At 50.7% G+C, this 14,620-nt stretch overlaps 1 protein-coding gene across 17 annotated transcripts in view; it reads left to right on the top strand.

Annotated features, from left to right (window-relative positions):
* The window catches only part of PAX2 (paired box 2), a 93,365-nt gene that overhangs the window by 36,332 nt on the left and 42,413 nt on the right, over window positions 1-14,620 (top strand). For all 17 annotated transcript variants that reach the window (XM_041744944.1, XM_041744934.1, XM_041744938.1 and 14 more), the window contains 2 exons: window positions 7,203-7,288; window positions 8,774-8,893. In XM_041744944.1, coding sequence (XP_041600878.1) covers window positions 7,203-7,288; window positions 8,774-8,893 — 206 coding nt within the window. The remainder of the gene's footprint in view (window positions 1-7,202; window positions 7,289-8,773; window positions 8,894-14,620) is intronic.

The following is a 14,620-nucleotide window of genomic DNA, read 5'->3' as shown; positions in this document are numbered from 1 at the left end:
TTCTAATGCAGATGGTTCAAGGACAGTGGTTTGAGGAAACTCTTCTGCAAGGTTTTCATCTCTTGGGGCTCAGTCATGACTTCTGAGAAGCAACAAAAGAGACAGACTCATTTGGGAGGAGCCCTGTTAGCCTCCAAAGCTGTATATTCCAGCTCTACCATGCTATAGCCAGAATGGGAGTTCCTGCCCATCCCTTCTCCTCATCAGCAGCCATGCTCATGAATAGACCCTGCCTAACCTATGGGTGGTTGTCCAAAATGAAACCTGCCAGAAATAGGCATAACTGGGGGCATGTGAGTGGGCATGGGCAAGCCACTGTGACCTGCACAAATTGCAAAGCTGGAGCCTAGGAAGACAAAATTTACACAAATCACATCTGGGCTGCCAGTGGGGAGGGGAGGTTGGATGGATGCTGTTTCCTCTGTGAGGAGGAGGTCATAAATTTTAGGGTTTTAGTTCCTGGGTGTACAGAGGGAAAATTCTAGTTATATGGAATTCTTGGGAATGGGGAGAGGAAACGTTTTTAGGAGAGGTGAAAATTTTTTGGAAAATCTATGATATTTCACTTGAGGTTTTGCCATGAAAAGTCTCCAGCTGTTTCCATTGTTCCAACTTGACTCAAGGCTGAGCCAGGAACACGTACCTGGTAGAGGCAGTTCTTGAAGGCCTGTGTTGAAACAATTATGTGCAATCACTGGGCAAAATATCCTTTGCTGAAGCAAATATCGTTTTGTCCTCTGGAATGATCCAGCCTCTAATACCCAGGAAGCCTGAAGGCACTGTCAGAGGCTCCTCCCACCACTCCCCTGTCTCAGTGGACGGTGGGGCCAGCTAGTTTGAGACATTCTCTAACCTGGAGTTCCCTCGATTTACCAAATCAGGAAAGACTTTCCCCTATGAGGAATTAAATATTTTCTGCAAAAACTCTGCTAAGTGGGCAGTCTACCCTCCGACAATTTAAACTGATTTTTATGTGTATGGTATGTGTATATAGACACCTGACTTCTTGCCCTAAAGACCCTTTCAGCAAACCAGTAATATGACCAATTTGCCCAGGGCCAATCTGCCGTTCTACTAAGAAGTAATTCCATCATGAGGAAAGCAGTCTGTTCTAGGCAGCTGGACAGGATTTTATGGGGACGTGCTTGGAGATCCCATGTATATATCACATTGTCAAGAGCTGGCTCCAGCAGGTATTATTACTCCCATTTTAGAGAAGGAAGACTAAAGCTCAGGGAGCCCCTTACCCTTTGTCTCTCAGAATACGACAGAAGAGACTGGAAATAGAATCCAGGAGTTTGGATTCAGGGCTTTAGGGTATTTCTTTTTTGGAGATAGGATAGCTTGGTGGCTACCAAGCATTTATACTCCTTGAATTCAAACCCCAGACTTGCCATTTATTAAATGGGTGACGTTGGGCAAATTACAACATGGCATATATACAAAATGGGTTGTTGTGAGGATTAAGTAAACTGTTTGGGGCACGTAGAACATTGCCTAACACATAGTAAATAACTCAGTAGACAATGGGTTTTTTTACTGGAACTCTTGCTAGGGAAGCATTGCTACTAGAAATCCTGACCAGTCTAGTCCTGGATATGCTGCCACCTAACTCTCTCCAAGGTGAGCTGTCTGAGGTCACCTCAATGCTAATAGGACCTCCTCTTGTCTCCACCTCAGGGGGAGTTTTTGCACACCATTTATTATCATATAATACAATGCAATATAATATCATACATAACATAACATAATATGATGGGTAGGTTAACTTGGAAACCCTGAGGCGGACCGTGGATGGATGGATAGATGAATAGATACATTTGTACTAAGTATACATACATTATATCATTCTATTGATTTGTAAAAAGTTCCCGGTCTGCCTGGCTGTAATGAGATTTTTGAACTTTGCGTGGCGATCAATGAGTGGAATATTATTGGCCTGGAGAATTGATATACCTGCTCTCAGTGGCTTGTTCTGCTCTCAGGCTGCCCCGGCCCCCCAGGTGTACGATTCCAGCAGACACTTAACCTTTTTTACAGTGTCATCAGGCTAAAAGGAATCTAATAGTGACACAGGACTTGTGCTCAGCACTCTGCCACTATTGCTTTCCTGTCACAAATAATTTATAGCCTTCTATTTCCATCCCTGAGCCTGCACCCCAGCCCTGCCTCCCGCTTTCCCCCAGCTCCCAGGAATCAATAAACTCACACAGCCACAGTGGGACCTCAGGGTGCCGAGAGACAGACAGACAGACAAAGAGAAGGGAGACCAACAGATGGGCAGAGAGAGACACAGGGGAGAGAGACAGAGGATGAAACTCAGAAGAAGGAAGGAAAGGAGGAGGAAGTAGGCGATGGAGGAGAACCAGAAGAGCTTTCTTAGCATGTTGGGAGCTCCTTGGTTTCTTCATGAGTTTAACAAACTGTTAATAGGAGACTCATTACCTGCTTTCATTCTAGCTCACAGAGCTGATGAAACTGTTTTGATCTCCAGCTTGGTGGGAGGCCTTCTGGGAATTTAACCAAAGAAAGAGTGACTTCACCTGCCTTGTCATCTATACTCTGAGGCACTGCCATAGCCCCCTACTGGGCCCCAGAGAAGCTCCTGGTCATAATGTCTGTGGATCCTTCCCAGTGCCCCCAGGCAGGGGGCCCCAGTCTGTCTTCCTGAGAGTCTTTCTGATGCACCTCTTTTTGGGTCAGGTCATGACACCTGCTGCTGCCACTTCCTATCTTCTCAGTGCTCCATCCAGGGCCTCCCTGGCAGCTACATGGACCAGGATGGGCTGTGTGGGGCTGAGAGGCCTCCTGCCTGCACCCGGCTCATCCCTAAACAGAAGGCAGCCAGTCCTGGTGGTCACTCAGAGGAATACTACTACTACTACTATTAGTTGTTATTATTATTAGCATTGGCATTAGTGTTTATTGAGCCAAAGGTCATACTAACCACTTGACGTGCATTATCCTGTTTAATCCTCTCAACAATCCTAGGAAGTGGACAGTATTACTATCTTACTTTACAGATGAGGGAATCAGAAACTGTCAGGGATTTCACAGGTAATAACCTAGGGGTTTCACTGAGTCTCAGACTCAGGCAGACTCAACCCAGAGCCTATTCCCTTCTTCCCTTTGCCTTAGTCACACCCTTGATAAGTTCCTAAAGTCCCCATGCTGGGCTCAGGCAAAGCCAGGAAACATGGGAAAGGAAGGGCATCCCTGTGAAGGAGAACATGCTGGAAAGAGAAGTGGGGAGCAGGTGTCTTGATGGGGCTATCTTTCATGGCAACAGGAAATGGCACTTGCCAGCCCCCTAGTAGAGAGGCGGCCTTTGGGACTCCCCAGTGATCCATACTTGCAGACTTGACTTGAGGGCCAAACTGGCCTGAGGCCATGGAGACCATAGATATGTCTGGCTGTCTTACAGTGCCAAGAATGAAAAAGATTGGAAGAGAAGGAGGAGAAACGGGGAAATAGTATTAGATAATCACCCAAAGCAATGCTTTACTTCATCCTTTTAACCTCTGGTGATAATCCCATGAATTGCTGGGCTGTGTACAGGATGCAGGTGGGCAATTGATGACCACCATTATCCACGATCCCAGTTCTTAAAATTCCCAAGATCAGCTCTGGGGACTTCCAAGTGCCCACTGTCTGGAGCACGGATGGGCACCGAGAGCATTGGTGGACCACCAAGCCGCTGTCAGGGAGTAGTGATTTTCCATCACTTGCTGCCTCAGCTAAATTTGCACCAGTGCCCCAGGGGTCAGAGGCTCAGAGTAACAAAGATGGAAACTCCACGAGGCAATTTGGTTATCTGAGTCAACCAGCCCCAGCCCTGGGCCTCCCTTAGTCCAGTGCTCATCAGCCCACAGGCTGGAGCCACCCACAGCAGACCTGTGAGATCCCAGAAGCTTTTGCTGCAACCAGTTAAGGGCAGCTGCTCTGAGCTGCACAGCCCCCTTCTAGACTTTTCCTATAGACCAGTCTACATTGCCCTCAGCTCCCATCTTATCTTTCCCATTGTGATCATGCTCCAAACCTTTCCCCTACACTTGAGACATGACCTTCCTTTCTGCTTTGCCAAGAGAGAAAAGCTGTGAAAGCTCCTCTTCAAAACCTTTGGCTGCCTCAAAATGCACCATCGCTCACCAACCCCTCCCTGTGTGTCTTCTTCTTCTTCTGCCTTGTTCTCTCCGTCATCCACTCCCAGGCAACTTCAGGTTCTGCCTCCCCAGCCTACCAACATATCCAGATCTTTCCTACTCTATACAGCCTTCCCTCCACTCAGCTGCCAATTCCACCCTCTGGCTTCCACACTTTTCTCTCCTCTCCTTTCCTACAAACTTCTGAAGGCAGTAATCTACTTTCACTGCCTCCCTCTCTCCCTGTTCACTCCCTAACCCCTTTCTGTTTGGCTCCTGCCCTAGTTGCTTTGTTGAGACCACTGTCCCCCAAATTCCCATACCTATGCCTCTTCTTATTCCCAGTTCCTTCTAATATTTGCTTTGTCATTGGTGCCGTCAATTAATTATATTCTCCTTCTGGAAGTGTTCTTCTCCATTGACTTAGGTGAAACTGCTCAATCCTGGTCCTGCCATTTCCAGTGTGACCAATTCTGACCCCTCTGCAAGGTCAGGTTCTTTTCCCCAGCCTATGAAATTAAGTGCCTTCGAACATCCTCTCCTTAGGCCTCTCGTCTCTGTCAACACTCTTTTCCTTGACAGTCTTAAATCTGCATCTCCTGTGCCAGCTGGATACCCCACCACCACCACCTCAAACGCTGCGTGTTGGGGACAAGACTAGCCACCTCCTTGCATCTTCCCTCCTGCCAGTGGTACAAACCACCAGCCTTCCATGTACACAGAATTGGGGTCTTAGGGCCATGGTTGACTCCAGTTAGTGGCTAAATCCTGGCCATTCTGCTTTCACAATGTCTTGTAGAATCTTTCCTTTCTTTCCTGAGACCTCGTGCCTGTATGTTGCTCTACCAGGATCTTCTCGTATGTGTTCTCTCTAGTCTCGAAAATACTGATGGCTTGAGACTCTCTAATCCCGGTTGCTGTATATTGGGAGAAGTAGGACAAAGTAAGGAAAAGCACATGTTTTAGAGACTGAGTTCTGCCTCTCCCCTAACCAACAGTATGGTCTTGACTAAGCCACTTAACCTCTGTCAGCTTTGGTTTTCAATCTGCAAAATGAGGATAATGGTATCTACTTTGGAGGTTGTTGGGTGAATGAACAGTAGTATGCATAAGTAATATAAATTGCATATGCTGTTGGCCCATAATAAATGATTAACAAATGGAAAATCACTATTATCATTGTCACTTCCAAGTTTTCAGCCTTATTTCCTCTTTCCCCTATACGTATCTCCACTGTTCCTGGCTGACCAGCCTGGGCTTTAACCTCTTAAACTCACTCAGCTTCCATGCTTTGCTTCAGCCTTCCTCCAGCACTTGCTTATAATGCCCCCACCCCCATCCCACCACAACTTCCTTGTTCATCTTAGTACTGTAATATTTTTCACTGGGAAAGAGACTTTTGAGATCCTGGAGTCCCACCTTTTTACTTTACAGTTGAAGAAGCAGAGGCCCTGAGTGGTAGAATGATGAGCCCAAAGCTATCGTGGCTGATGAGTGGCAGCATCAGAAGCAGGACTCAGGGCTCCTGCCAAAAGGCCTGGTGCCCTTTTCACTTTCCTCCATCCTTGGGGCCCTTCATCGATAACAGCCCTGTCCTCCTTTGAAGGTCAACGTGAACATCCACCTCCTCCAGGACTTCTTTCCCAGTCCCCCTCCTGCAAGGGGCTGGATTCCTCCTCTGCCTCCTTCTAGCATTTACTGCCTAGCCCCTTGGTGCTCCTTAGCTTTCTCTGGGTGTGTTTCCTTTCCAGATGAAGCTGGAGCTTCATCTCCAGCACAGTGAGGCAGGTGCCTTATCTCTATTGCCTGTGAGTGCTCAGTTAAACCAGAGTGGTATCCACTCATGGCCTCGACTCACCTGGCTGGTTTTAGGTGAACTTGGCCCACATGCCTCTCTGTAGGGAGGAGCCATGTCATAGGTGAAGTTGATACCAAGGGTACCTAGTTTAACTAGTGGGCGGAGGGGAATATTCCTCTGTTTGGGCTTTGGCATTGGTTTTTTGCATCACTGAGCCCTGGGCTCCTCAGATCACTGATAAGCAGACCCATCCTCCACCCTGGGATGTTTAATCCTGCCCTCCAACCCCACAGTGCACAGGTTGAGTGCCAGGCTTTTCAACTGGGCTGGTAAAGAAGCTGTGATCCAAGTAAGCGCCCAGAGAAGTGGATCATTGGGCCAGTGAGCTGGGCAGGGACAGGGCAGTAAGTGGGCTCAGGAAGAAGATGCTTGGGACCTGGTATCTGGCAAAGGTACCTGGCATTGCACTGGGATCCCAGGGACAAAGGGGCCACCTGTGACCCAGCCCTTTCCTGGCTATTTCTTTTTAGCTTAAGAAATAGGGAAATCATAAATAAAATCTTTAAAAAAAAAAAAAAAAAAAGAGGATCCCTGGGTGGCGCAGCGGTTTAGCACCGCCTTCGGCCCAGGGTGTGATCCTGGGATCCCGGGATCAAGTCCCACATCGGGCTCCCTGCATGGAGCCTGCTTCTCCCTCTGCCTGTGTCTCTGTCTCTCTCTCTTTCTCTGTGTCTCTCATGAATAAATAAATAAAATCTTTAAAAAAAAAAAAAAGAAATAGGGAAATCTCCCCCTTGTCCCAACTCTAGAGGACTGTGATAAAGTCCCAATAGGAAAGCCAGCTCCAAAGTGATCTCCAGCCCCAGGGAGTCCTGTTCCCAGGAGGATATTTGCATGTAGTTGAGGAGGGAAGGGACCACAAGCCACCAGGCAGTCCCCACCCCCAGAGAGGGGAAGGATGCTATGCTCTGCTCACTCCCCTGCCCCAGTCCTTGCTACTGAAAACCAAGCTGCAGTTCAGAATATGCACATTGCAGGAGGAAATACAGACCACCTCTGTCCAGTTGCACTAGCTTGGATCTGCAGAGCCAGTGGGAAGGAAAGCTCATGCCTTGCAGCAGTCAATGAGGGCAGGAGTACAGGGAGCAGATGGATGAGAAGAAGCTGGGGAGCTTGGGAGAGCCCCTCTGCCATGCTGGGCTGGAGCTGGTGCAGGCGGGAGCAGGTATGTGATGTGTGACGCTGTCGTGATGCTGTTGCAGGATCATCAGGACCAAAGTTCAGCAGCCTTTCCACCCAACGCCGGATGGGGCTGGGACGGGAGTGACAGCCCCTGGCCACACCATTGGTAAGAGGGCTCAGGGAAGGGAGGAAGCAGGGTCCTACCCAGGAGAGCTTGAACCACCTCCCCTCCCCAGAAGGGCCCACCTACCCACCTACCTGCAGTCCCAGGAACCCCTCAGCACTTGCTTTCCCTGAGCTCCTACAGGTAGGGGTCTCCCCAAGAGATTCGCTAACCAGGACTGTTCTCTGCCTCCCGCCCACATCTCCTTGCAGCTGCCTTGTCTGTCTCTATCTCTGTCTCTCTCTACATGAAGATTTTCATTTAGCTTTTCTTCTCCACCTTCCTCCTCCTCCTTCATTTTCGGTTTTTATCCAATTCTGTCTCCACTTGCTTGGACCTTCTTACTGCATTTTGTAATTTTTAAAATTCTTTCTTTCTCTTTCTTACTCTCTCTGCCTTTCCCTTTCTCTTTTCTCTTCTCTGTATGTGTGGCTCTGGGTCTGTTCTCATCTCTCTGCTCCACTCCTCACAGCTTCTTTCCTCCTTTCCTCTTAATGGGCTCTCCTCAACCTGTGTCTCTCCCCTCTGCTCTGTAATTCCCTGCTGCTCCAGCCTCCTTATCTGCTGATCCTTGCTCAGGGCCTCTCGGAGATGACCCAGGCCCATCAGAACACCAGCTAACACCCCTTCCTCTATGGTCTTCCCCTTCGGCCACTGCAGCCCTAGGTGAGGCCCGAGCCGTTAAGGGCTGGGATGAGGTTATGCTCCTCCTGCTGGCCCTCTTGGCAGCTGTCCTCTTCTCTCTTGACCAGCAGGAAGTGGACACAGCTGGTCCTGGCCTTCCCGAAGTTGGCAGGAGCCGCTGTTTCTGTAGCCGGGTTACAGTGTGTGCTGGGAGGGAGGGTTTGGCCAGGCTGTACCCGAGCTGATCACCACGGAGGGAATGTTTTCATGAGTCTGTGCCCTGAGGGGGAAATTTAGAATTCAGGTGATTTCAAGACCAGAAGCACCAGGGAGAAAGGAGCTGCACCCTCCTGGGGAATATCATGACTGTTCTTGTGTCTCCTAGAGGGTCAGAGACAGATCCTAGAAAGCCGCACCCTCTGAAATAGGACTGGCAAAGGCCAGCCCAGGAGACTAGAGACAGTGAGCTGGGGTTTGTTTAGAAGGGTTGGCCCAGCCCCGGGGATTGGTGAGCTGTGCAAGGAGGCCTCCTAGGAGCTCCTAGAAGCTGGACCACTCACTCTAGATTGAGCCCATGTTGGTGTTTCTGTCCATCCTCAGGAAGTGAGTTTAATGGCCCAGCCAAGTCATGAGAGCTGTGGAGAAGGCCTAGGGTTAACCGGTCACTGCTTAGCTGGGGGCTGGACAGAAGTGAAGAGGGTGCACTGTATGGCCATGTGTCCCCTCTAAACCTCAGAGGACGGAAGGCGATATGGGCTCCCCATCCCTCTTATTTCCTCTGCTTCTCTCTGCCCCCAGCCTTGGGGCTTTGGCCTTCAATCACAGCTGTTATCCTGATGGCATTTCCTCCTTACTCTCATCCAGTTCCCAGTACGGCCTCCCCTCCTGTTTCCAGCGCCTCCAATGATCCAGTGGGATCCTACTCCATCAACGGGATCCTGGGGATCCCTCGCTCCAATGGTGAGAAGAGGAAACGTGATGAAGGTAGGGAGGAGGGAAGAGGCTTGGCTTCCCTGTGCATGCTTTGTCCTTGGACTCAGAGCTCCGGTTTCCGCCCGGCCTCACAGCTGCTCTGCTGTGAGATCAGTTTTAGTAGCGGAGCCCAGGTCCCCCCACTGCCCTGCTGGCTCCTGGAGAGGGAGGCCGGCTGCTGGTGGGGCCCTCAGCTTCACCATCTGCTCAGCAGCCTCGATGGCCTCATCTTCCTCTGCGACTGCCCCTAATATCTCAGTGGGGTGCCAGGTTCATGCCAGCATGAACCATATACCCTGGGAGCGTTCAGGAGGTTGGGGGACAGCTGATCTCTGACCCAAGGATGAAAGGCCGATCTGCCCTGGTTCTTACCTGATCCCAACCCATCAGAAGTTGGGGGCGTGATGTCATATGCACCTGACCCAGGTGTCCTTTCTTTGTGACACAGGGATTCTGCCCCCCATTGAAGCCACTCAGGGAGCTGGACATGGGCCCTCTATACTCTTCTTCCCTATGGGAGGAGACGCCATGCAGGCTCCTCTCTGTGCCCCCCTTTCACATTCCTTGTAATGCCTCAAGGTGCCGCCAGGCTGTCAGGGAGTTCAGAGGAGGGAGGAATGAAGGAGAAAGGGGGGGAAAGGACATGAAGAGGGAGTGGTGGCTATGAGCTCAGGAGAAGGTGTTTTACAAATGTTGGGACATGAGGGGGTCCCTTCATGACCTTCTGGTTCTCTTTTCATGAGAGAAGGGCCCAGGGCGCAGGGCCAGCGGGCCCAGACCAACAGAGACACCAGTGTCTGGAGCCTGCTTCCTGTCCCAATCTCATGGTCCCTTGTCTGGGGAGGGTTATGATTTTAAGGGTATCTCCTATGAAATAGACAGAGTCTTCTAGAGATGAGCATGAGGGGGACCGCATATCCCATTAGCCTGGACAGTCTCAATTTATGCCTTTTGTCTCTACATATTGGCCAGTCAGCATCTCTTTTTTCTCTCAAAAATGTCCTGTTTGGACAATAAATAACATGGCTATCCCAAGCATAGACAAGCCCCTTGATTGGGGCAGCATTAGAGGGTAAGAAACAGAGAAAGGGAACAAAAGTGAGATTCCCTGGGCATAGGCTGAGTAGAAAGAGGGTGTGAAAGCCCTGGCCTCCAGCGGAAGGGACAGAGTACGGGAGAGGCCTAGGTCTGGCAAGACAGTGATGACCTGGTGCTGGCCTCCTTCCAGAAGCCCTAATGGCCTCGTTTCACAGGGAAACAGCTTGTCTGGCTCTATTTCTCCTTCTTCCAAAATATTCAAACCCATTTGGCTGCCACGGCCTTTGCCACTCACTAAATTTCATTGTGGTTATTTTGGCGGCAGCCCCTGATGGGCAGGGGGAGGCTTCAGAAAAGGCATGAGGTCCCAATTCTCCCTGGGGGCTTCCCACATTCTGGCCTTAGCCAGGTGCCCTGGCACCCTGAGTGGTTTGGAAGATTCTTCCTCGGGCCCCAAGGGTTTCCCCTTTTACCACCAGCCCCTGCATTTTTAGACTGTGGGATGTCCAGCAGGTGGGGTAGGGAAGGCCACAGGACCTACCCATATACTCTCCCTTATTGGTCTGCGGTTGGGGCCAAGTATGCCCTCTGTTTCCTGGGCTCCTGTGGGCCATGAGAGGAGGCCAGGAGTAAGAAGGCACTGTATGAGACTGTGGCCACCCAGGGTCAGGCCCAGCCAGCCCAGAACAGAGTGCTCTCCTACCTGCAATTGATCACGCTCATTGTTTCCAGTCAATTCAATTCAGTGAACCTTTCCTGTGCATCAGCTGCAAGAAAAGCTTGGTGCTAGGGGATCCCAAAGCAGAACAAGATATGATTCTTGTCCTGAAGGAGCTTATAGTCTAGTGGGGCGTGTAAAACACGTGAGCCCAGAGAGCAGAAAGGCCCATCAGATAGCTGTGTTGTGATAGAGGTCTGGGCAGCAGGCCATGGGAACTCAGAGTCAGGAAGGAGTAACCTGGCAGGAGGGCTGCATTTTGAGGAGGGGCTTGACTGATGTATCAGGGGCATGTCCAGAACAATGGCAGTGTGAAATCCTATCTGGTAGACAGAGCCTCTTGATCAAAAGGTACTGTGGTGAGAAGATGCAGGCCTGCCCTGGCAGGAATGAAGAGGCACGAGGGAAAGGCTGGGAGTGAAGGCTGAGCAAGCACATGGGTTAGGGTCACAAGAGATCAGGCCAAGACCAGACCATATAAGGAGTCTGGACTTTTCTCTGCAGGCTTGAGTAGCCACTGAAAGTGTCTGAGCAGGAAGGGAGAAGAGCAGGGCTGGGTTTGGGAAGACAATCTTCTGGCAGGGAGACTGTAATGGCAACAGGGAAACAACTTAGGAAGCAGTTGGCATCTTCTAGATGAGGGATAATGTGGACTCTCAGTTTCCTCTTACTGCTGAAATACTTCACCTCCCGGGCCTAGCCAGGGGACCAGGAGGATCAGAGGCCCTATTTCTTTTGGTTGGGTGGATGGGGACGGTGGTTCTCTTGCCTTGTCTCCACCTCTCTTCGAGGAACCACAGACTAGTTGGGGCTGCCCTTTCCCAGGTGGAGGCCAGCACCTGTGAAGGAAGCCAGTTGTCCCCAGCTGGCCCCCACCCATTCCCCCTGGGCCGCCACACACACTTGACCTGTGGGATCCAGGTGGAAGGGGAAGGTAAGGAGAGGGCAAAGGCAGACCTTTCACAGCCTTGCCCCCTCCCCCATTCTGGCTGCCTCAGGGTGCCTACAAGCAGCGGGGGGCCCAGTTTGCATTAGGGAGCAGCTCAGATGATTAAGAATAGGAGAGATAATTATGTGTCAAGATGATGTAGCCCAAGTCTGCAGTCAGGCCAAGGTAGCACAGCAGCTGGCAGGCCGGTCGCAGGAGGCAGCCTCAGGCAGGGGCTGCAGACACCCAGGTGTGTCCTTCAGTGACTGGGCCAGCACCACAGGCAAAGAGAAAACTGACTTGGGGCACTGAGGGATGCTGGCATGGAAATGGGGATGCATGTCAAGGGACTAGACCTCCAGGGAGTGGAGGAGCCCATCCCCTTCCAGGAGGACCCAGCTGCCCTGCTAGGCTGGCCCCCACGTGGCACCAGGGCAGCTCTCTACAAGTGCCTTACCCCGAGGGCAAGCTGTGAGCCTCTCTGTCCTCGAGGAAGGCGCTTCAGCTCCTGCCTCTGGGTACGGTTCGGCCTATTCTTCAGCACTAACAATGTCACGGTGGTGGGCATTAGCGAGGACAATCACTGCAGCGTGTGCTGGCATTATTGGAGACAATCTCAGCAGTAGTTATTGGTGTTCACAGTGATAATACCCAAAGCATTATTGGCATTGGCACTCGGAATATGGACAGCGTTATTAGTATCTGCAGCAATCATATCTGTGGGGATATTAGTAAAGGGCCGATCAGCTGTGACTCTGGGGAGAAAGGGAACCGACAGTGACTGTGAGCCTGCTTGAGACGCCTTCTCATGCGCCTTGGCCACCAGAAGTATGGAAAAATCCCTGGATTTTCCCTTGAGAAATGTGCTAGTCAGGAAGCGTTGGCACTCTCCACCTACATGAGTCCAGGAGCTCCCAGAATGAGATGGGTAGATGGACCAGGGTTGGATGAGGAACTATGTCTTGAGGCGCGCAGAAGACAGGCTATCCATCGGTCTGAGAAGGCAGATCACCGTGTAGTACCCTGCTAAGATCTTTACCTCTTTTGGGCTACAGTTTTGGGTGAGTATATTAGTGTCCCTTGAAGGGACACCACTTCCCTGAATGCCGTGTACTCTGGTTTATGTGGCTGGAAGATAGAGACCCTTGTATTTGGGGGACTGGAAACCCAAAGTCCTTTGCCTTTCACCCAGTTGCTTTCAGCTGTAGCCCAAAGCACTGCTGTCCATGTGTATTATTGGAGCACGGAGCAATGACATCACTTGTCTGAAAATCCAAATGAAGTCATGTGGTAGGAGCCTGTTGATCTGTGTGAGGGGCGATGTGTTGGTATCTTCTCATGATGTGTGGGATTGCCAGGGGCTGTGATCTGGCATTTCATTAATTAGACGCACAATGAATTGTGCAGCTGAGTGGTGCCAAGCCAGGGCAGTTGTGCATTTGTAGACAGGGCAGGTTGCACAGCTGCAAACGGCTCAGCTCAGTCACTGCCTTTGATAGCTCCTTTCTGCTCTGGCTGAAGCCATAATTGCAGAAGGAGGCTTATTTCCTTAGTTCCTTTCCTTCCTTGAAATCCTGACTATGTTGCTCAGGTTAGACTTGGAGCAAATGAGGGGATTCGGCTGCAGCAATGAACAGTGCCTGCACGGTCGGGGGGCCCTGGCTTCAGGCAAGAGGAGACTGCAGGAGTCCCAGCGAGAAGGAGGATGCCCAGCAGAGGCCAGTGGGCAGTCCCTGTGGTGGTGTGGGTGGGCAGTGTGGCACAGTAGGGATAGGTGCTGGCTCTGGGGTGGGGCACAGCTGAGTGTGAATCCTGGTGGCCTGGGCAAATCACTAGTCCTTCATCAGCTCCTTCTTCTCCTCTGGAACATGGAGATGGCAACAGCACTTACTCCAGGGGGACTGCGGAGAGGGCTACCCAGAATCACGGGTCGAGTGTCGAGCTGCATCCACTTTGGAAGACGGGTCATTGTGTGTCTGTGGGGAAGGACCTAACAGACAACAGGTTTATGTTTTGAGGGGAAATGAAGTCATGTCACAAGGAAACTTACTTGGGCCCAGGCTCCCTAATCTTGGTGCAGGAAGCTGATGCTGGGATAAACTCACTGGGACCAGGGAGTGGGGAAAAGATGTCAGCCACCCATGTGTGATTGGGAGGACCTTTGTCCATCTCTACTTAGTCATTTGCTCTGTGTGGTTATCCAAATGGGCCACATGTCTTCTCTCAGCATCCACAGGCATTTTATTTTATTTACTTATTTATTTTAAAGATTTATTTATTTATTCATGAAAGACACAGAGAGAGAGGCAGAGACAGAGGCAGAGGGAGAAACAAGCTCCCTGTGGGGAGCCCGATGTGGGACTCGATCCCAGGTCCCTTCGGCCTGAGCTGAAGGCAGATGCTCAGCCACTGAGACGCTTAGCCACTGAGCCACTCAGGCATCCCTCCATAGGCATTTTAGATGCGTGTAAATAAATCTAGGACCTCCTTCTTTTCTAACATGGAGGCATCCCTCCCCATATCCATTGCTGTGTGTTTCTGTTCTCACATGTAAGTTTATTTATATATCTAAGGAAACGTGTGTTTGTTGTTTTATGGACACCATGTAATTTTTGACATGATTGATGCAAATGTGGGTACGTGTGTATTTTCTACCATTCTGTGATCTTTGGGTGAAGAAGGGTGTGGAACACCATGCACTGGGCAGGAATGCAATCTTCTGGGTAATGCATATACTTGAAGAGATGACCAAATGAGAGCAGGTGCAGATCCACCAGTACTAGTGAGCAGGAGAACTCGAAGCCAGGCCTGATTATGTGACGGCTCCAGGGTCCTGAGACACAGGTGGTGAGGTGAGACATACAGTTTTGTCCAAAGGGCCCTGTAGACATCACCTTGCATTCTGTAGGCAAATGGATGGGCTGTCCTGAGCTTGCCTCCAGGTTTGCCTGGGACCCAAGGCTGGGGAAACTGAGGCTGGGAACCCTTACACCCTCAGGCTGTGTGGGAGTTGTCACTCAGAAACCTCACAGCCCTTTGAAGAGGAGCCTGGTCT

The sequence above is a fragment of the Vulpes lagopus genome, chromosome 2 (assembly GCF_018345385.1).
Source record: "Vulpes lagopus strain Blue_001 chromosome 2, ASM1834538v1, whole genome shotgun sequence".
Lineage (NCBI taxonomy): Eukaryota > Metazoa > Chordata > Mammalia > Carnivora > Canidae > Vulpes > Vulpes lagopus.
The sequence above is the reverse complement of the archived record's forward strand: the minus strand, read 5'-3'. Positions and strand labels throughout refer to the sequence as shown.